The sequence below is a fragment of the Eutrigla gurnardus genome (assembly GCF_963514095.1).
Source record: "Eutrigla gurnardus genome assembly, chromosome: 15".
Classification (NCBI taxonomy): domain Eukaryota; kingdom Metazoa; phylum Chordata; class Actinopteri; order Perciformes; family Triglidae; genus Eutrigla; species Eutrigla gurnardus.
In genome coordinates, this window is record NC_139938.1 from 7,343,827 (window position 1) to 7,366,243 (window position 22,417).

Sequence of the window (22,417 nt, forward strand, 5' to 3'; positions counted from 1 at the left end):
ACTGAAAGCAGGTATAACAACATATCAAGTGAAATCAACTTTGATTGAGATGTAATATAAATGTACATGAAAAGACAACAGGACAACAAATCACCTTGGAGATTTAACCTAACATTAAACATTGCTGAAACAACCTTCAAAAATGTCCTCACATGTTTCATCAAAGCCACAAACATGAACATTTTTAACAAGAATTTATTATCTGTGTTATTATTTTTAAAGGTCAGGAGTATCTGAGTCTGAATGTTTCATAATGGAAAAGAGCAAAAGGACAGCTGTGTGTGTGTGTGTGTGTGTGTGTGTGTGTGTGTGTGTGTGTGTGTGGATTAAATTCAAGTTCATGATGACATTTCGTTACAAGGAATTGGTTACGCAAAAGATGAAGAGAGACATTCGCTGTCAGACATTCATCACGTGTCAGACATTTCACCAAATAGAACTACTTTGCTGCCGTAACGTCGGTGTGATTGATTTCCTGATCACTACTTCGTGGTCAAGTGGAACTCCAACACCACAAACTGTTCCAGTGGCTTCCAGCTCAGCAGTTTATTTTAAAACTGTCTTTCAGATGGAAACCAGGTTTGGCAAGAAAGCGCATCCTCCCCTCTGTGTGTGTGTGTGTGTGTGTGTGTGTGTGTGTGTGTCTGTGTGTGTGTGTGTTTGTGTGTGTGTGTGTGTGTGTGTGTGTGTGTGTGTGTGTGGGGTCATGACAGAATCTGGAATCTAGTATTGATCGTGGAGCTGCAGTAAGAAGCCGCCATCGCAAAAGCTAAAATTGTGACTGTGGGTAGGTGTAGGTGCGTCATCGCGGTTTTACTCACAGTAAATGTTTTTTTTGTTTTTTTTACCAAAGGATTTTCTACATGTTGCTTTTCAACAAAGTAATTTCAGTGAGTAAATGACAATTTAAGAGGTTCAGCTCCGATTATGTTAAGCAGGAACTGTATTTTGTAGAAGGTGGAATACAGAAATGTCACCATCCTGTTCCTTCACTGTGCCTCGTCTGAATTATTCATCACTCTAATCTGTAGACAAACAAGACTTCTGCACTGCGCCTTAAGTATGCTAAGAGATGAAAAAAAACAGGACATAACTGTTGAGTGAGCTAAACTTTACTGAGTGTTGACATCGGGGCCGGATTAACCTCCTCGGTGCAAAAGTAACACGTTGTGGGTCACTTCGCTTAGCGCTCATTAGAGTAAACAAAGCTCACCAGAGCGAGGTTGGCAGACTCTGCCACTCACAATGAAAACTACGATGGCTAAAAGACCACATATAGAATCACAAACATTTGATTTCATAAAAAATCTCAAGGATTAGAACTTCAAGGCCCAACCAGCAGTCACGCTTCAGTTTACCTCCCTGTCTGTCCAAAAATGTCGTCACGGCATCATTTCATCCTTTTAGAAATTTGTGTGACATAATTAGGATAGGCCAGGTCACAGTGACCTTTGACCTCCAAAATCTAGTCCGGGTTGATGTTTGTGCCAAATTTATACAATATAAATGTGTGGATGAGGCGACTTCGGCCAACCGAGCCCCTGAGGCTGATGAGCTCCACGCATCATAATCGAAAGCTTGTCAATCAAATAGTGATCATGGTAATTATACAACACTGGACGCCACTGTGAACACATGCAGGATTCATATACTTTTAGTCATCTGCTGATACACTTTATTGCCAAAAGTATTCACTCACCCATCCAAATAATTGAAATCAGGTGTTCCAATCACTCCCATGGCCACAGGTGTATAAAAGCAAGCACCTCGGCATGCAGACTGTTTCTACAAACGTGTATGAAAGAATGGGTCGCTCTCAGGAGCTCAGTGAATTCCAGCGTGGTACTGTGATAGGATGCCACCTGTACAACAAGTCCAATCGGGAATTTCCCTCGCTCCTAAATATTCCACAGTCAACTGTCAGTGGGATTATAACAAAGTGGAAGTGATTGGGAACGACAGCAACTCAGCCAAGAAGTGGTAGACCACGTAAAATGACGGAGCGGGGTAAGCGGATGCTAAGGCACATAGTGCACAGAGGTCACCAACTTTCTGCAGTCAATCGCTACAGACCTCCAGACTTCATGTGGCCTTCAGATTAGCTCAAGAACAGTGTAGAGAGCTTCAAATTAAGTACCTTTACAACTGACCACTGCTGCTTTATCAACAATTTAACAACTAGAAATAATCGTTCCTTAGTCTCGACTGTGCGCTGGCATGTGCATAATTATATCTGTGCAAACTGTATGTGGGCTCAAGCTGCAGACGCACCGCATAAAAATATCCAGCCAGTTTTTGGGTGAAACCAACTCAGATTACCAGGAAAATAGACTCAGCCTTCCATGGTGTCATTACTCATCTGCTCCTCTCCTGATTCCTGTCATTGTTTTTCGGATGTGTCTGTCATTTGAGCCGGCCCGTAACGACCTGCAGTCTGTCCCGGAAGGTAACATTTATAATCAGTGACAAAAAGCAACAGATGCAGGAACGCTTTGAGCCCTGCAAGCTTTCTATACGTCTGCACGCGCAGAAACACTGGAGGCTGATGGGACGGAGGAAGGAGGAGGAAGAAAATGCGTTGCATTGGAAATACATTTTTCATTTTCAGGGTTCTGTGGTTTCAAATGGGGTTAACGTGACAAAAATATCCATTTGCACATGGATTCTCTCACACTGCAACACTGAAAATATGTTTTGCTGGTTACATTTTTAAAAAGGGAAACATTTTTTGAAGGTAGTGTTGGGAGAGCTACATTAACGTGCACTAGAGGAGGGCTGAGTGGTTGGTGGGTGTACAGATCAAAGCACTTTGGTCATGTTTACATCCACATGCAGCACACATTTAAACCAAATTTGCAGAAAAGTCAAATGTTACCCAACATGCTTTTCCATCCACTATTGTTGAATGTGAATATTATAAGATGGAATAATATATTCTCCAGTCAGGTGCCATTAAACTACTTTTAAACCAAGTATAAAATTGGAGGACTGGTCCTTTACGGTTATAGTTTCATATGGTCCAGCACTAAGCCAAGTCCATGATCTTTCCCTTACCTGAACCCAGATCTGTGAGGGGCCTAACTATAACCATAAAAAAGCTTGCCTGACATTCTGAGTTATGTTTCCTCTTTATGTTGATAAAAACGTGACCTGGATTGTACTTCTTACAAAACTTATTAACTGCTGCCAAATTGTAGCATACAGATGTAATCTCTAGGTTGCAGCTCTGCAGGTCGACATTATTTAAAGCTGCATGTCATCGCCCAGAGGGGAAAGTCTATATAAGCACTCCCTTGTTATAACATGCTACAGGGTTGTGTGCGCGTCCTTACATAAACTCCTGTTGTTTATCATTTATCCATTTACAAGCTGCCGTTTTCTTTCTTTTTTTTGTTTAATACTGGGTTGTGTTTAGCTCTGAGCTCTTTCTGGCTCCGGTTCAAAAGTGCATCTTAAACCCTTCCAGGGTTGGCAGCTTAAGTCGACAACACTCTCATTGTTGTTACTGTACAGGGCAGCTTAGTTGCGTTCAAACAAAAAACGGCTTACATTCGAGGGGCCGAGCGAATCTTCTTGATGGAAACGCCAAAAATGACCTTGTGTCGGTGCTCATGTCCAGACCGTCCCTCGTCTACTGACCTCAAATCAGCTACCATGGTGCAGAGAGCAGCAGCACTGAAAAATACATGATAATGTCTCGGATGCACTTTAAGCAGCACATGGAGCCACTTCCATTTCTCATCTTTCTTCCAGGGCAACTGATGCAATTTGAAGGGATGGCACTCGCAGCCAAGCAACAAGGTGGAGGGGGGGGGGGGGGGATCAATAGCACTGGTGTGAAACTCTTCTGTCTAGACAACAGAGCCGAGAGGAGAAGTGGGGCTGCAAGCAGGATTTCAGCTGATTGCATTGACTTACATAATGTTTGTCATCGTCCTCATTGTAGGCGAGTTTGACCACACCATAGGAGCCCTGCAGTACAAGCACAACAAAGGGATTCAGACGTTAGTCAGTGAGTTTTAATGGTTGAGCTCCACATTAAAACACAACCGATTCCAAAGGCATCGCTTTGAGAACAGACGGCAGCATCATACCGACCGAATGTTTTGAAGGCGGCACAGTTTCCATTCAAAAACAACATTTTTATTCTTTGGCAGCATAGAATGGCTCTTCCCACACACACACACACACACACACACACACACACACACACACACACACACACACACACACACACACACACACACACACACACACACACACACACACACACACACACACACACACACACGCACGCACACACACACACACACACACACACACACACACACACACACACTGTGAAACCTTTAAATCAAAAACTAAATAAAGCCAGTTATATCGCCTTTTGTGGGCTTTAGTCGGCACATGCTGTGAATTCTACCAAATTTATGTAACAAGGTTTTTACAAATGTCACAAATTGAAGGGATTTGTGTTTGTAATAACAGAGATGGTTAAATATCGCTTCTGAAAAAAACATATCAATCTGATACTCCCCCTTTCCCCTCTTTAACATCTAATACTTTAATCTGTCAAAACGCCTGTTAATAGTGTTTGAATGTCATTTGCCCGTCATGGGCGATCTTCAAACTTCACTTTTAAAAATTAAAAACTTGAGTGGATCAGTCAGAGCGGTAATGATGCAGCTCGGTGAAGTTTGACATGATGCAGGATACATTAGTTCTCCAGCACACTTTGGATTATTTTCATTGTGTTATGTATTTCGTCTTCCTTAAGATATCCAATAGGGTGTTTTGTCACGGAAACATTTGTCAATCAAAATATATTGAATTGTAACCCCAGTTTTCCAAAAACAAACCCTTCAGTCATCATCTTATATTTGACTATTATTATTAGAAATATATTTTACTTATAAAAGGTAAGAAATATAGGGAAGACAACTCACAACTTTAAGGGAGCACATTTTTCTCACTTAACAGATAAACTGAGCAAAAGTCCAATCATCTCAGAGCTGCTGCTATTTGGCAGAAAACCAACAAACTCACCTTTCCAATCTCGCTCTTCAGCTTATACTGGTTCAACTGGATACAGTCCTGTGTGGAGGGGGAGGGGGGGACATGAGGAACTAAACATCAACATAAACAGCAGAAACAGCACTTTTATCAACTACAGTAGAGAGAGAGACAGGGTCGCCTTCGGTCGGGCAGAAAAACAGTGTATATGCGTGTGTGTGTGTATTCAGGTGCAACTATGAATTGACCCCTAAAAAATTCGAACAAAAGGTTTGTCTTATTGTCAAAGTGTGATACTCAGAAAGACCCCATTCTCAAAATGGCTACCACCAGTTCCTTAAAATGACCATTAGTCCTTTGTATTCCTCCTAGACAAGGAATACTGGTATCTGATACATGTTTTAGCCATTTAATATTCTAATTAGCATATGTGCATGATAAATAAGTGATAACAAGTACAATTATTTTTTAAAGTGAATGTTTACAAGCATATTTATGTGAAAAATAAGTACAATTTCCCTGAAGTAACTGCCTTTCTTGTATCGTTTTGCCTTGTATTGGTGATTTCTGTGGTTCATAACTATCTTTTGATTCCAACAAAGAATAAATTAATTAGAACTGTGTGGTACTGTAAAATTAGTCAAAACAGGGCTGCCACGTGAAGGCTCAGTACCGCTAACCCCTTTAATTTTTGTTGTTTTCCATCCATCCATCCATCGTCTACTGCTTATCCTGTATTCAGGGTCGTGGGGGGGCTGGAGCCGATCCAAGCTGACATTGGGTGAAGGCAGGGTACACCCTGGACAGGACGCCAGTCTATCACAGGGCAGACATGTAGAAACAGACAACCATTCACACTCACATTCACACCTACGGGACATTTAGAGTCATCAATGAACCTATCCCCATCATGCATGTCTTTGGACTGTGGGAGGAAGCCGGAGAACCCGGGGAGAACCCACGTCAGAAACTGCTGATCTACTGGGATTTTCACGCACAACCATCTCTAGGGTTTACAGACAATGGTCCGAAAAAGAGAAAATATCCAGTGAGTGGCAGTTCTGTGGGCGCAAATGCCTTGTTGATGCCAGAGGTCAGAAGAGAATGGCCAGACTGGTTTTGAGCTGATAGAAAGGCAACAGTAACTCAAATAACCACTCGTCACAGCCGAGGTATGCAGAAGAGCATCTCTGAACGCACAACACGTCGAACCTTGAGGCGGATGGGCTACAGCAGCAGAAGACCACACCGGGTGCCACTCCTGTCAGCTAAGAACAGGAAACTGAGGCTACAATTCGCACAGGCTCGCAAAAATTGGGCAATAGAAGATTGGAAAAACGTTGCCTGGTCTGATGAGTCTCGATTTCTGCTGCGACATTCGGATGGTAGGGTCAGAATTTGGTGTCAACAACATGAAAGCATGGATCCATCCTGCCTTGTATCAACGGTTCAGGCTGGTGGTGGTGGTGTAATGGTGTGGGCAGGGGCGGCTCTAGAAAAATATGTATGGGGTGGCGAGAGGGGGGCAGGAATTTTTGAGGGGTGGCAACATATGGCAGACGTGTATATATATACTGAATTTACTCACAGTTATCACAGTTTGATGAGAAATAGTATGTACACACTACATAAGGGCACAGCATGCCATTTACATTACATTTATGCTCTCCCTCCTCCCTATCTTGACCGCTGTGGTGTTCTCCCACCTCCTCCTGTCCCTGGTCGCCTTGGCCTTGTATTCTATCTCTGTCACCTTTCTGTTGCCCTTCTTTCTCTCCTTTCACCTCTTTTCTCTCTCCTTCCACCTCGTATTCGTCTTCTCTCTCTCCTTCCACCTCGTATTCATCTTCTCTCTCTCCTTCCACCTCTTCTCTCTTTCCTTCCACCTCTTTTCTCTCTCCTACCACCTCATCTCCTCCGTCTACCTTGCTCAGTTCATTTTCTATTTTTCTCTCCTTTCTCTTTGGTGAGAAAAAACTTGGTGGGCTGCCACTAGAGGATGATTGACAGGCGCTCTCCTTCATACAACCACGGGCACACTTCATGGCTGCACCTGATTGAACGATCACTTTCACAGCTGTCCTGTCTGCTCTGGAGTTCACGCAGACCAACATGGCGGCTCGTTTGGAAACTCTCTCTTATTTTACGAAAATAGTTCACCGAAAGGTCTTTCTGAAAACATTTTAAGCGAGAAATAAGCTATGCAGTTGCTGAATCTGTCTTTATTTTAGATCAACAACATTCAAACAAAGCAGCGTCTTGCTGCTCTGACGTAATCTCGTGCTGCATTTACTGCAGTCGGACATTGGAAATTCACGCTTGTAAATGTCAAATATCGTGTCAACGCCACAGCCTACCTGAGTATTGTTGCTGACCCTTTATGACCACAGTGTACCCATCTTCTGATGGCTACTTCCAGCAGGATAACGCGCCATGTCATAAAGCGTGAATCATCTCAGGCTGGTTTCTTGAACATGACAATGAGTTCACTGTACTCAAATGGCCTCCACAGTCACCAGATCTCAATCCAATAGAGCACCTTTGGGATGTGGTTGAACGGGAGATTCACATCATGGATGTGCAGCCGACAAATCTGCAGCAACTGCGTGATGCTATCATGTCAACATGGACCAAACTCTCAGAGGAATGTTTCTAGTACCTTGTTGAATCTATGCCACGAAGGATTAAGGCAGTTCTGAAGGCAAAAGGGGGTCCAACCCGGTACTAGCAAGGTGTACCTGATAAAGTGGCCGGTGAGTGTACATGGTAGTTCATATGTCCATAAGGTTGTACTGCAAAGAGGCAAGTGAATCGTTACTCTTTCCGACAAACGAAACTGACATGGCCTTGGTCCCATGGTCCTCTATGACATCCCATGCTTGATGTTGGAGCAGAAACACATTTGCACAGGACTGGATGGTTGAGTCCCAAATGCATCCACCTAGCTCCCATGAAAAATAAAGCTCTTGTCAAATTCGGGGCATTGGTTAAATGTTGAATATTTATATAATGCAGCACATGTATTGAGCTGATAAGGAAGTGCAATACATTGATCACATGTTGATCAAAACTGTGTGAGTTTGGATCCCCTCAGATTAGTCTGTATCCTTATCTATTTGTTGTTAGCTCACTAGCAGCTAGCTGCCATTACATTGCACATAATCAACTAGTTAGCATTAGTTTAGTTAGCATTACTAGGTATTACTGTAATTATGCATTATTTCTACTCATGTTACTCATGTCACCGACCTATCCAGACTCTTCAATGCCCAATCTTTGGTCTGATGTGTCCTCGCCTTTACATGACATTACACTGGATTCATAGACCCAGAAAACATGGGGTAAGATACCAAGATTACTTGACAAGGTCAAATATTGAAGGAGCTAGGCTATTTTAAGGGTTTTCTACACATCTTGGACGCCATCTAGAAAATGACACCTTTATAGTGGTCAGAATTTGGTAGACTTTTAGTATGTTATTAAGGACACCTAATACTACAAAAAACAGTTGAAAAACATTTTGTTAGAATTATTTTAGGGTAAGGTGGGTTTTTTTCATATATGCACCCGCCTAGTGTGTGTGTGTGTGTGTGGAGAGTCATTTATTTCTGAGATGTAGGTAACGATGCAGTCTGCAGTTTCTGTTTACTGTCTGCAAAATCCATTAGAGTGCTACTGCTTAAATGGCTGATTTGCAGTTCCATAGCAACCACTGCTCCAACACAGAGTCAGCCAGGGGCACAGCAGAAGAGAGCAGACCACAGCAGCACGGGGGGATGTGGGGGGGGGGGGGGTATTTCACAGGGGTGCGCTGAGGGCGACGGCTTACTGTGTGCGAGCCGAACCAGCGCCTGAGGCTTGATACTGGGACGTGTGTTTGCAGCGTGAGAGGCGTTCAATCGGAGAACACAGATGGAACAAAGCAGCACGGAGAGTAGTGCATGGTGTAGGGCAGGAACTCCACCCGCCACCACGCTGGGTATTTTTGAAAACATGACATTATATAGCAGGTTACATAATACCCTGGATATGTGCTGGTGCTGCAGGAGGGTTATGCACTGTAGGGATGACTGTGTGAAGTACTGTGGGCAGGGATTAGGACAAAGAAAGAGAGATAGAAAAGATGATGGGGGCTTTGTAGTTGAAGCAAGCAGTGGAAGTTTGCAACAAAAAAAAGGATCACTTTGATTGGTTGAAGAGAGATAAAGAGAATCAAGAAAAATAGAGCGGCGAAGGATAAAGGAAGAGGCAAATGAGGAGAATCCAAAGAAAAGAGCAGTAGGAGGGATTGTCTGGGAGCTGCACTGCAGCTAACGCTCCGTCAGGACTGATGGATAAAACAGGGCCATGCACACGAAACAAACGCTTCACTGGGCCACGATGAATCTTTAGAGGGCTCCTTCGGTCACACTGTCACGTCAGAGACTGTTGCAGTCCCTGCCCTCGGTATGGAACGCCCCCCCCCCATCCCTCCTCTCCCCGATTCCCTCCACATTCCTCACGTCCTCTGTCGTGTCTGATCTGTAGCAAACTCCCCACATCTCTCCATCCATTACTCAGCAACGATCAATGTCAGCGCATAACAAATACATCACCGCCACCGCGGCGCTCCAAATCGATGAGCCGTGCATTTCATTCTTATGGCGGATAACAAGCCCGAGGAAGTAGATCATAAAACAGGAACTTGTGTTTGATAGTGTTTAAAGCCTGGAAGTGTAAAATTGTTTCCTCTAGCTGTCATTTTAAAATGTGATAGAATGGTATTCTAGATGTTGCAAAACGTCCTCAGGTCGCTGCATAGAAGAAGTGTGCAGAATTTACGGATCAATTTTAAAATAAGATGACTATCCATCTTTACTTTTAGATTAACTTAAAGATGATAAATTAACACACTCACTACATTTGACTATATTGAAGATAAACATTTACTGTGCTAACGCAGTGTGAATACGAATAGACAGTGATGCTCATCTTTGCTCGGGGGGCTGCTAAAGTTGCTAATTCTCAAATTTCTTTCACCGCTGCTCCTCGTAATACACCGTTAGACGTAACCGATACAATGTGAGCCTCACAAAAGCCGACTCCAAAATGGAGAACACAGTCAATCAATTTCAAACATCGTCATTCCTTTTTTCCCCTTTTCGCAGTAACACAAAGTGACCCTGAGTATAAATACAAGCGGAGAGGCAACTCGTCAGCACCAAGCTGCAAAAATCAATTCAGCAAAAAGGCCCTGAGCGTGCTCGGTGCTGCAGATGTGATTAAAGACTACAGAAATCAACTTTAGCAAGGCAAAACATGATACTGGAATTTTTGGCTTCTCTTTTCAATCCACAAAACAGAGATGTGAACAGAAAAATGCATCCCGCTTCCCGAGGGAAGAGACAATTATACACACTGCACACGTACAAAACAGAGTGAGAGACAAGAACAAATGCAATGAGAAAGTCTGTCTGAACCCAAAGACGAGTTTCCTGCAACACAGAGAAAACAAAAGGAGCGAGAAGCTTCTGGGCTCGAGCTAAAATATTATGTCTATAATGAGGATGGAGAGATTACAGAAACAATAATGAAAACATGCAATTCTTGTCTTGATATATTAAGTAACCGTGAAGAAACTCAGCCATAACTAATGTTTGTGCATGTAAGATATGCTTCTCTCCGAGTGTGCCGTGTCATGTAGATCTAGTGAGAGCAGGGAAATTCAAGTCCTTTTTTATGGTTCGGCGTGAGAAGCTGCAGCTCCATTTTCAGATCGGACACGCAGTCTGAGGACTGTGGCAGCAGTCTGTTAAATTCAGAGGGGTTCCACATCCTGGCAGATGTCATGAATATTTAATGCTCACTTTGAATTGGAAAAAAGACAGAAGCAAAAGGATATTCCACAGTCACCCGCAGACACATGGTGCTGTTAGTTTCCATGGGCTAGTACGGAGAGATGCACGTGTTCAGCTACACGTTTACTATATTATAGAAATAATGATACTCATCATTATTGATGAGAAATCTATAACTGTCCCCATAAATACAGTATTAAAGTATTAATTTATGCTTTTTCACCTTCTTGGAAGGTACCGCTAGCAGCTAATTAGCTTACCTTAAAGGAGCAGTGTGTAGGATTAACAGGGACTTATTAGTACAAATAGAATATAATATGCATAGCTTTGTTATTGTTAGTGTAAGATCAGCTAACATTGTGTTACAAATGTACAATGAGCTGTTTATACATATCTACAAAGGGAGCAGATCCTTTTCATGGAGTCCATCATGTTTCGACAGTACGCCAGTAGAGACAAACAAAACACTTGCTCTAGAGAGGGCCTTCACAGACACGCTTGGAAAGGGAGGGGCATTCACTTGGTCAACATTTGCAACCATCAAACTTAAATGTATTTACAAGGACAACATATTTCCTATTGACATCTCTGCATATGTTTCTGAAATGTTCAGCTGTGGTCCTCTGGCCAGATGTTTGTAGACCAATGAGGTGAGACTGCATCCACTTTTGATCTGGTGTGTCTATCACTGTGGGTTTGTCGGCTCACGCTCGTCTCCCTCACACCCTGGGAAGTTGACCCTGAAGCAGCAGGGTTAAGACCTCTGAGAATCCATCTCCTTTACAGAAGGTGCAGTAAAATATAAAAAAGCAACAGGCAGCATAACAGCCGGCGAGACAACGTGAGGCGACTGTAACATTAACAGTTTGTAAAAGATGGATGGAAAAGGTTCTAGCTGTCACCGATGCATCACATTTCTTATCATTTATACAAACGGGTGCAGGGACAGAAAAACAAGTAGAAAAGCTCCAATGATTACCGAGTACATCATTAGTTGCCCCCCCTTCCTCGCTTCTTTAATGGTTGCAGAAGCTGCGATAATGATGTATACATCAGCTAATAGACGGAGGCATGTTTCCATAATGGGCGCTAAGGGGAGTCCAGTGTGCTTCTCACGCTTCCCTCTCCCACCCCGCCGAGCTGCCCTATATTAATTAAATGACTAGAAATGACTTCCTCACCTGGGCGTCTGATATGGACACACGTTTAGACTCCACGGTGGGCCTGCTAGCCACGCGGGGGGATATGTGCGTGTATCCTCCTCCGGAGCCCGTCGACAGGTAGGTGCCTTTCTCCTGCAGCGACAACTTCCTGCCCGTCAGGTGAGGTCGCGACGTGGGGGTCCTCTTGGCTTGAGCGGCGTCCTGCTGAGCCGCGCCGTTCCTCACGCCGTTGGCGGCGGAGCTGTCCGCGTCTTCTGTCGTCATGGCAGCCATGGTGTCCGTGAGACTGCTGGTGTGTTTGTCAGAGTCGGGTTCCAGCCTCTCATGACCAGGGGCACTGCTCATCGCCATGGCGGGCGAGGAGGCGAGAGCGGCGCAGAAGCAGGTGGCGAGGAGAGTACCAGGGAGCAGCCACCAGCATCAACCCGACCCGGGTCAGCCTGTGGTCACCTCGCTCAGCGTTCCACCGCAGCTGGAAGGACAGAAGGACAGACTGTGAGCCTCAATATTGTCTTTTAGTGGCATTACAGTAATCAGATCTCATCCTATTCTACTGATAACACGTCATAATTTGTTTTCTTTTCCAGAATTCTCTCGGGTCTCAAATCTGCTCCTTACTAGACATGTTTGATTGCATTTTTTTCCTTTCTGATATGTATTCCAATACTAAAAATGAGTTTTAGTAGAACATTAACAAAGCAAAAGTGCTGTTTGGAAGTATTTTGTATACGAGGCCAAAGACCGGGGAAAGGCTACGGATGTCAACAAGCCGATATGCTAGCAATGCTAAAGTAGTGGTGATAAAGTCAATTAGCACAAAGAAACGTGGTTAAGCGTCTTCAGTAAAGCTCCCGTTTCAACAACATTGATGTTTAAACGGTTAAGTCTGTCGAGTTATCATTATGCTAACGGCTAATAAAAACCAGTAATGACTGAGCTAGGTAGCTAACAACATCAGTCCTGCCCGTCTTACGTTAAGACGTTATTTTAACCGGATAACACAATAATGTGTGTCAACCAGCTACTAGACAGAACCAGGTACAGCCTGCTCTACCAACTCTATTAGACCAACAAAGAAAATATGGTGCCAAGTCACCAGAAACACAGAACATAAACAGGACTGTAGCTGAATACATATCACCCTGCAGTTGTGTTACTGTTTTTGTACTACATCAGACAACTTTTTAAAAAGTGTTATTGATGTTGTTTGTATTGTTCTAATTTTTATCTGAAAAATTCTGCCTCTTAATTTTTTATTCATTTTCTCCCTGTGGTATCCAAAATTATATCAAGTATCGAGCATTTTCCTGGGTATCTGTATCGACTTTCAAATTCTAGTATCATGACACTCCTAATACAGACAATGAATGTCAAATCATTTTTAGCTTTTCTAGTGTTAAACATTTTTCCAGCTCTGGCTAACGTTGCACTCGCCAGCAGCTGCCAGGTCGGTCCCATGCATGTGCATCAGAAAGAAGCGACATGGCTCACTCGTTAGCTGCTCATCAACCATCGCTGCATCGGAAACTAGCTCATTAATCAGCCTTTGTGAGAGCTGCACATGCTCAGTCCTGATGGGGCAGGATGCACTGATGGGGTAGTGTGTGACACGTGTTGGTGTTGTTCCTTTGTGGCATAAAAAGGCTGATGAATGACTTGCAGACTCAATACCCGATTCGCATCTTTGGAGGCGTTGCCAAAGCTGATCAGTATCAAAAAATACTTCAGAATATTATCACTTCATTATATCATAAAGATGTATATGTTAACTTTGATTTTATCCATATTGGCAGCACACACTGTAGTAGATTTTTAATACATGTAAATTAAAATTCTATCACAGACGTTTGTATGGCCGTATATCTCACAATGAGAGCACCTGTGAGACTTAACTTTAATCAACCAGTCAGATGAAAGAGGAAATCTCTCCATGTGGGTCTGATGGGTCCACTTATTTACTGTAGCACAATTTAAATAAATGTCCCCCAGACAAAACCCAACCCAAATGCAGCAAATCTAATTTTCCTTTTTGCCGTGGCTCCTTTCTGCCTGCAAGGCCATGAAACGCTTGTGGGTGGCGTGACACACAAAGAAATGCACACAGAAACTGACGGTATCGTCTCATACCAAGACATTTAAGCAGGACCTGTTCATTGTGCCATTTCTCTTTCATCTCTAACAAAAATCAAGTCATCGGCAGATTGCCTCAGATGTCGAGTATCAAAGCTCTCTAGTACATCTGGTTGAGGTTTTTGTTGTGCAGATGGGAGATATGCTAAGTGACCACATGGTCAGCCATCCAAGGAAAACAGGCACTCAAACAGCATCCATCTACGTAACCGTGGGAATCAAGAGGAATATGTGTGGAGCTTCCTTTCTTCTGCCAAATACAAAGGCAGTGCCATGGGCAAGAGACAACAGATGGCCAGTAAATGGGCCATGTTACGCTATTTCTGAAGGTATTTAAATATATTTAAACTAAGATGACTTTACTTATCGGTAAAGTTGACCTTTATATTATAGAAGCTTACTTTGTTAGCAGTTTCATACCAGAATCCAGATGGATCCAGATCCAGTAAGGTTGCTGCTCTCTGGCTGCTCTGCCACTTGAGTTTGTCAGGTCCACCCGTCGCTCCTCAAAAGTCCAAATATGGCTTCACTCTGACTTGGTCAATGTCATTTCTGCTGTCATTGATGGAGTTTTGTATCCTTTGGGGGGTCTTACTTCTGCTGCTGCTGGTCTCCACTTTGGGCTTTCCATGGAAACACATAAACGGCAGGGAGGTCCCAGAACAGAGCCATACCTCCACTATATTATTATTGCAATGTATTACGGCAAATAGAAAATAAAAGTTGTATTTCTACAAAGTGGTCCTGACTGAAACATAGTTATGAATATTATGTTCAATTTCTGGTCATAAACCTTTGGAAATGCTACACACTGTTCATTTAACAACTATTGGAAGGACTGCAATGAAGTTTTCACCGACATGAAGGCCTCCCAGAGGCAGAATCTTAATGATTTTAACATTCTACTGACTTTTCTTTTAGTGCCACTATGAGGTTCACTATTGGATGGATTTCCATGGCATTTTATATGGGCACCCATGTTACCCCAAGGTACATGATAGTAAATACCAGTAGAATTCCCATCCATCTGGACGGTTCTTTGTGTTTTGTGCTAATAAGCAAATGTTAGATTAGATTATCTCAGATGGTGAACAAAACCTGTTCAATATCAGCTGAGGCTAATGGGAATGTCATTAGTTTAGCATGTATTTGGTCATAAACAGGTAGGGAATTTCACGACAACCATGGCATTGATGCCCTGTGAAAATTTTTTTAATTTACGGCCAAGGTGGCCTTTGTGCCCCTGTCAAAGTGTAAACAACGCTGTCCTACACAGTCATCAACAGTATTTTCAGTCATAAAACGGCGGGGAGATCCGAGTTGAACACTGAGCGATAATGAGAGGGACTGCCTATCGATTAAAGAATACAGAATGTTTAATTGCTTTCAAGTAGTAATTCCTTTGTAAGATGTTATTTAAAAAAAAATCCAATGTAACATTAACTTGATATTAGTATTACAAATATGTTAATACATATTTCATGTTTTGTTATGAATAAGGATGTTATGGTTTTAATCTGAAAGGTAAAACCATCTAATTTTACTTAATGGCCTTTGTGCCCTGTCATCTGGCCTTGGTGCCCCTAAAAAAATGAAAGTAAAGTCTAAATGGCCTTGCCCCTAAAATGACGAAATTCCAACCCTGGTCATAAACCAAAGTTAAACCTGATGATGGTGCTAAACGAAAAGTTATGGGCTGTAATAAGCTGGAAACATGCAAAGGTCAACAGAAACAAAGACATGGAGAATTGAACTTCAGAGTGGCATACATTAAAAAGGAGATCTGTCAGATTTGTCACATATAAGTATCATATATATAAGTATAAACAATAAAATGGTAGGTGTCACGCACAACTGTTGACAGAAAAATCCATGAATGCATACAAGTAAGAAGGCTTGTCATGAATGTTCTAGCCTGAGCCTTGTGTGGCAGGAGGCACACTGGTAGTCAATAAAACACACACACACACAAACCCATCATCATTTTCCCATTTTCATATTTCACATGGCTGTTATTCAATCTATCTATATTGTGAGAGCAGGAAAAAAGCCTTCTGACTGTCTGCAGTGAGGGGGAATGCATTGTTTGACTCCTGACTCATCTAAGTCGTCATATAATTCTTATCACAACTAGTTATTATCCGTCTCTTGAAACGGGTCACTCAACTGCAGCAGCATTCAACTACATCCTGGTTGGACTGGGAGGTGGAGGAGCAGTGGTTTGGTGATTCATTTCAGACTTTTTTACAGAAGCAGTAACCACACACTTCATAATGGAGGACGATCTTCAATTTGGCTCTTAAAGCTGAAAAAATGTTTCATTTCATATAAGATCCACTTTTCTTTTTATATTTTTAGAGCTGAGGAAGAGGCGAAATGGTGATCACCACCAGGAAATTCACCCACATAGATCACTCATATCATTGTAGTACCATCTACCAGCAACACTCCAACACTCTACTCATCCAACAAAAGCCTTCTGAAGGGTAAAGTGTAATCTAAATGCCTGATGGCCTTAGCTGCATGATCAAACATCAAGAGGACCACAGCCATCATTTACATATTTTAAGATTCACACATTAGGCAGCTTCATAACTGCAATGGCACTATTATCATTTATATTCTCCATGTCGGACGCACACAAAGAAGACTTGAGAAGACTGGCCATCACCTCTTTGAATTGCTACCATCAGGGAGGCGGTTCAGGACCATATACAGCAAAACAAACAGACTAAAGAACAGTTTTTATCCCAGAACCATCAGTGCAATAAATAAACGACAAAACTATATTCTAACATGAAATGTGCAATAATAATTTTTAAACTGTTTTTACTTACACAGTTTTAGTTTTTATAGATGTTTTATCTTCTTAATTTTATACTGTGCCTATTGCCTGATGTCTTCTTATGTCTTTTTGTACTTTATGAGCACTGATGTGAGAGTTTCTACCTCACTTTCGTTGTACCTGTGCAATGGCAATTAAAGATATTCTATTCTAGGTCAGTGTCTGGTGTGATGGGAATTCAGTGTTCTAGCATATAGGGCTGCCTACATTAACCTGAAACACCAGATGGTTTGACAGACAGAACTATCTGAGAAGCTGTTATTGGAAAATGGAGGCACTTTCAAAAAATACTTGGCAGGTGATTGGCTGACCCATATGTCAATCTCTGTCAAACTCTCACAGAAGACAGTCATCTTTTTCCAAGGACAAAAGTCTTCGGTGTCGTTCTTTGCTCTTGTTTTAGTAAGGAAATACTCTTCAGCCTTCTTTCTTTCTTTAGATCTGCATTAGCTTCTCTCCGTCTTAGACTTAGTAGCTATTCTTCCTGGGGTCTCTATAATTCCAGAAGAATGTTACATAAGATGGATAACATATCCATAATATTCATCCTCACAGTACATCAAAAATACAACACGAACAAAAACATACCAACATAACATTCATGCTCGCAACATAACAAAAAATCAATACAATAAATCACACAACAAACAACACAAGCTCAAGACCTATCTAATACAGTCGCTCAATTAAATGTATAATATATATATAGTGTTTTACACAACTTCCTGTGTAAATAAATACAATTTTAACTTTGTGTGAAAACATATTTTATCACTTTTCTGAGATCAAACCCGGTAATGAATACAATGCCACCATTGTTAATAATGCACTGTAGAACTTCAGGCAACAGAAAACGACTCAATTTTGTTACATAATTCCTTAAATTACGATAGATATTCCACTGATTTTGGAACTTTAGTCTTCCTTCCAATTGCAATTAAATTATGATCACTACAGTCTACTGGAACTGAGACTGCAAAATTCTGCTGCATTTGTAAAAAAATAAATAATTAAATATCAATAAAGTTGCTGATGTCATACCATCTGATAGAACTGAAGCTACTGTAGCATCTACACTAACGTCTTCAGGAGTTATTTTACAGGTGTAATAAGAGATGGTCATTGACTGACACTGAGGAAGAGCAGTGTGTTGCTCTAGTTTTTATAAAATGTTACCATAATAAAGACTTGTGACCTTTGCTGTAGCAAAGATTAATGATACATTTAATTCCTTGTTTAATAACATAATGTCAACTCTAAAATGGAAGAATCATCAAGAGTGACGCGTTCTCTCAACAAAAGGTGCTACTGCAGTAGCATCATCAACATATCACGCTCATAGACCCGTGCAACGTCTTTTCTTTAAATTAGGTAAATGGATGAAAAAATAAAATGAGTTGATTAAACCAGAGAGAAGCTGAAGTGAATATAAAGTGTGTTCAGCAGCTTCAACTAGTTTGGATGCAGAAGCTTCTGCAGAGCCAGTTACAGTAAGAGGAGAGTGGGCTGCAGAGGGTGAACACATGATTCCATTTGGTTCCATTAGTGAAGCACTTACACCTTTAACCTGGCTTTTTATGTGTTTCTGTCATCATGTTGTTGTGTGCACACAGCAAACACGGCCAAAATCCAAATGAAAGCCTTTATTTCCCGGCAAGAAATGAACAACACAGCAAACCTGGAACCTGATCCACCCAAAGGCATTGTTCACCATCTTCTTGTCCATTTATATTGGTGCTGTATATTTGAATGTTTTTCTTTATGTCTTCTGGAGGCTTTGACAAAGTGCAAAGAGCAGGCAACACATCAACACCACTCCAAAACATTCAGGGGACACTTAAATCACACATCAGATCTTGATGATGTAATATTTACTGATGTTCCTCGTATAATTTGTTGAGGATAAAATTCTGAACAATGGTCAATGGAACCTTTAAATCATCAACCCATTGAGGCCCACATATTTCCAGATAAATGTAAATAAATCAATGTGTTATTTTAATAAAAATCTGAATGTGGTCACAAACTACAGATCGCATCAAACAGAATGCAAAAATGTGTGTGACTTCCTGTCAATTATTTGAAAGCTGCTGGAAGTTTACAGTTTACAGTTGTTTTTTTGTGTGTGTGTTTTTTTTTTTTACTTTTGCAGCCGTTAATATCCCGGCCTGTACCTGTGTCTGTGTGTGTGTGTGTGTGTGTAAAAAAATAACAGTGTTTATCTACGTAACTGCAGTTGAGATATGTTGAGAGGGAAAGCATACATTTGGTGCTCTGCCTTTGACGAGAGGAAGCAGGACATTTCTTCCAACTTATCATCAGCTTTGAAATGGAATAGTTTAGGCGAGCTGAGCATCCTTGCTCTTCAGACTGAAAGGCAATCAGCTTGGATTGTTCCCTGATTATAATGATGTGATTGGAAGACAATCAGCATTTCAATTACTTTCTTTTTTGCATTTGTATAACGCATGAAAACCACATTGAATGGTGTAGTGTCTTGAAAGTCATCAGGTTTTCTGTGATGTTCAAATGAAGACGAGTGAGGAGATACACTCGGATGATTTGGTCGACTATGATCTCTTATACGTGTACACATTCTTTAAAAGATGCTTAAATTGTTACTTTTACACATCAAAGTAACAAGAAACAATTAACAAGGAGGAATGCATTGGTTGTATGCAATCTCGCAATTAGAGCTTTGATCATCAATTAATCCGTCGAGTTTCATTTTTACAGCAAAATGCTAAAGCTTCTCAAATAAGAATATGTGCTGTTTTTGCTTATTTCACAGCATTGTAAACTGGACATATTTAGATTTAAACTGTTGTTGGGACAAAAACAACCATTTGAAGATCACCTCAGGCTCAATACTTTTCCCTCAGGAAGTAATGATGAACACCTTTCACTGTTTTCTGATGTTTCATGAACAAAATGTGTAATCGACTGAGAAAATAATAAGTCCGCAAAATTAAACCACATAATCTCTCAAGCCCTCTAGAGCCACTAATGGAAGCGATTTGGAAATGCATGCTGCACAGACCTGCACAGTGTATCACAATTACACACAGACCTGGAAAACACACTGCAAGGTAATCTCCTGTCACCACGCTGAGCAAATGTCAGCTGATCAAAAGCAGTGAAACAGGTGGTTTCTTATCTTAGCTTGGAACGCCTCCCACTAACAGAGAGGGCCAAATTATAAACATTTACAGTCCTCCTCACGCTGAGGCAGTGTGCATACATCAGACCGTTAGATCTCAGTGTGCCCGAGTCCCTGCTGGGTTCTGTTTGCATCCTGGTGATCAGAAGTTCAGGGTCACAAACACCAAGACGCTACAACACTAAACCGCTATAGACATTTATCTGCACTGTTCCCAGCATTAAAAAAAAAATCAAAGTTAATCAAAGGACAAATGCCAGGAATAACTGTGTGTCTAATTATAAGAGCACTGCTATTTAATTCACTTCATTTGCACTGTGAAATCTACTAAAATCTACTAAATGGAAATGTAAGTCCATTAGAGTCACAGTTTGACTAGTGTGTTTAAATGAGACCATCAGTGCAGATGGTGCGATAAAAATGTCCCAAACCTGCACGTACACATTGTCTTGTCTAAATGTGTGACCATTTTAAGTCAATTGCAAAATAATGAGGATTCAGAGCTCCCCGAGTAGTATTCACAGTCTTTGCAGGGTGGAAATCATGTGATAAAACCCCCCAAAAACGCAACTAATACAATTTAGACAGTGAGCATCTTGTTCATCTCCAATAACGACAACATTATTTTCCCTTTCAGTTTGTCAGCCTACAGACACCTGCTCACTGGCTCTTATTCTTTTTTAGTTACAGGCTACAGGTGGACGTAGTCATGGTGACGTCACCCGTTGGTTTGTGGACTGCGATTTTGGATCAGTTATCTTGGAATTTTGTAACCAGTGAAAGTGACCATATTTGGACTGCGGAGGAGCGACGGGTGGCTCCGATGAACACAAGCAGCAGCCTAACTGGATCTGGATCCATCTGGATTCTGGTGTGAAGCTGTTTAGAAAGTTGGCTTCATAATTCATGGTCAACTTTACAGCTAAGTGTCAACGTCATCTTAGTAGCTAGTAGCATTGGTAGCATGGTAATGACTTGCCAATCACCAGGTAGCCCCGCCCTAAAGCATCAACTGCTTTCTCGTCTATTTGACTCTAAATTATTCATAATTGACTAAATGAACATCATGTTGGATTGAAGAAGACTGAGATTGAGACCATAAACTCATGTTTACAATGTTTACTGAGACAATACATTAATAGTAGGCTCATTTTCTCATAAACATCCATGCAGTAGGACTTAATTTTTCCCCTTAATGGCCAGTAGAGAGAATGCAGGTTCAAGGCACAGCCTTCACTTTTACAGCCCAAACAACATTCGTCTCTTTCTCCTTCTTGCTGCTCCACTCTCCCTGCGTCCACATGTTGGTTCAGGGCCACTTTCCCCCCTGTCACATTTCATCTAACTTAAACATAGGATAGGTCACATTAACCGCCGATGAAAACGGAGAGGGGACTGACTGTTCCTGATGGATGATGGCCGGCCTACACTGGGGGGACAGCTTGGATTTGCATCACTTTTGTGCACACCTGCCCACTCAAAAACAACAAACACACATAGACTTGAGATGATTTTTGAAAAAGGATTAAGGAGACGCATCATCCTCACACACACGAACACACACACACGAATGAGCTTTTCCCCGTGTTCCTCCCTTTGGGTTAGCAAACAGTGATTATGCCTCATCATCTTTTGACTGAGTGAGCATCAGTCATATGGAGCAGTGTGTGCAGCATCTTAAGGGCCTCTGGATAGTGAGAGAGCTCAGTAGTCAGATTTTATCTGTGATCGGGGGAGGCTCTCAGCACCATGAACACGGATGAATATATTTTATGTCAAAGATGACTTATTCTTAGTGAGACGTAGACCCGTCGGTATCTGAGACGCTTACAGACTCACTGAATCACACTGGCGGGGGCAGTGAGAGGACTACAGCCTCCAGAGCACAGTAGAGATCCCCTCAACAATAAAAAACACACCATCCTGAAACTGCCTTTTGACACAGACAATGAACTTTCAACAAAGTGAAAAGAAAATCCAGGTGAGGCTCATTTCACTTGCTTTTTCAATTGAAATGATTTGTTTTGCTGTGCAGAGTTGAATTTTAATAGAGAGTAACATTGATTTAAGAGTGTTAGCTGACTGTCCTCCAACAAAAACAAGAGTTTATGTTCAACATCTCTTTAGGCCGTAGTACCTGTAGGCTGTGGGTATAAAGGTTGGTGTTACATCTATTGCATAAAAAGTCAATGCAGACGCAAACAGACTCAAATTCCCGCCTGGCGGCTTCGGGCAGCGCAGAAGACGTGAAATATGCGACGCAAACGAG

The 22,417-nt window shown here is 41.7% G+C and overlaps 1 protein-coding gene across 2 annotated transcripts in view; it reads right to left on the minus strand.

Moving 5' to 3' along the window:
* Positions 1-22,417, minus strand: part of camkk1a (calcium/calmodulin-dependent protein kinase kinase 1, alpha a) — a 52,595-nt gene that overhangs the window by 19,205 nt on the left and 10,973 nt on the right. For both annotated transcript variants that reach the window (XM_084028258.1, XM_084028259.1), the window contains exons 2-4: positions 12,032-12,485; positions 5,047-5,094; positions 3,919-3,972 (exon numbers count right to left, since the gene is read on the minus strand). In XM_084028258.1, coding sequence (XP_083884384.1) covers positions 3,919-3,972; positions 5,047-5,094; positions 12,032-12,364 — 435 coding nt within the window. In that variant the 5' untranslated portion in view covers positions 12,365-12,485. The remainder of the gene's footprint in view (positions 1-3,918; positions 3,973-5,046; positions 5,095-12,031; positions 12,486-22,417) is intronic.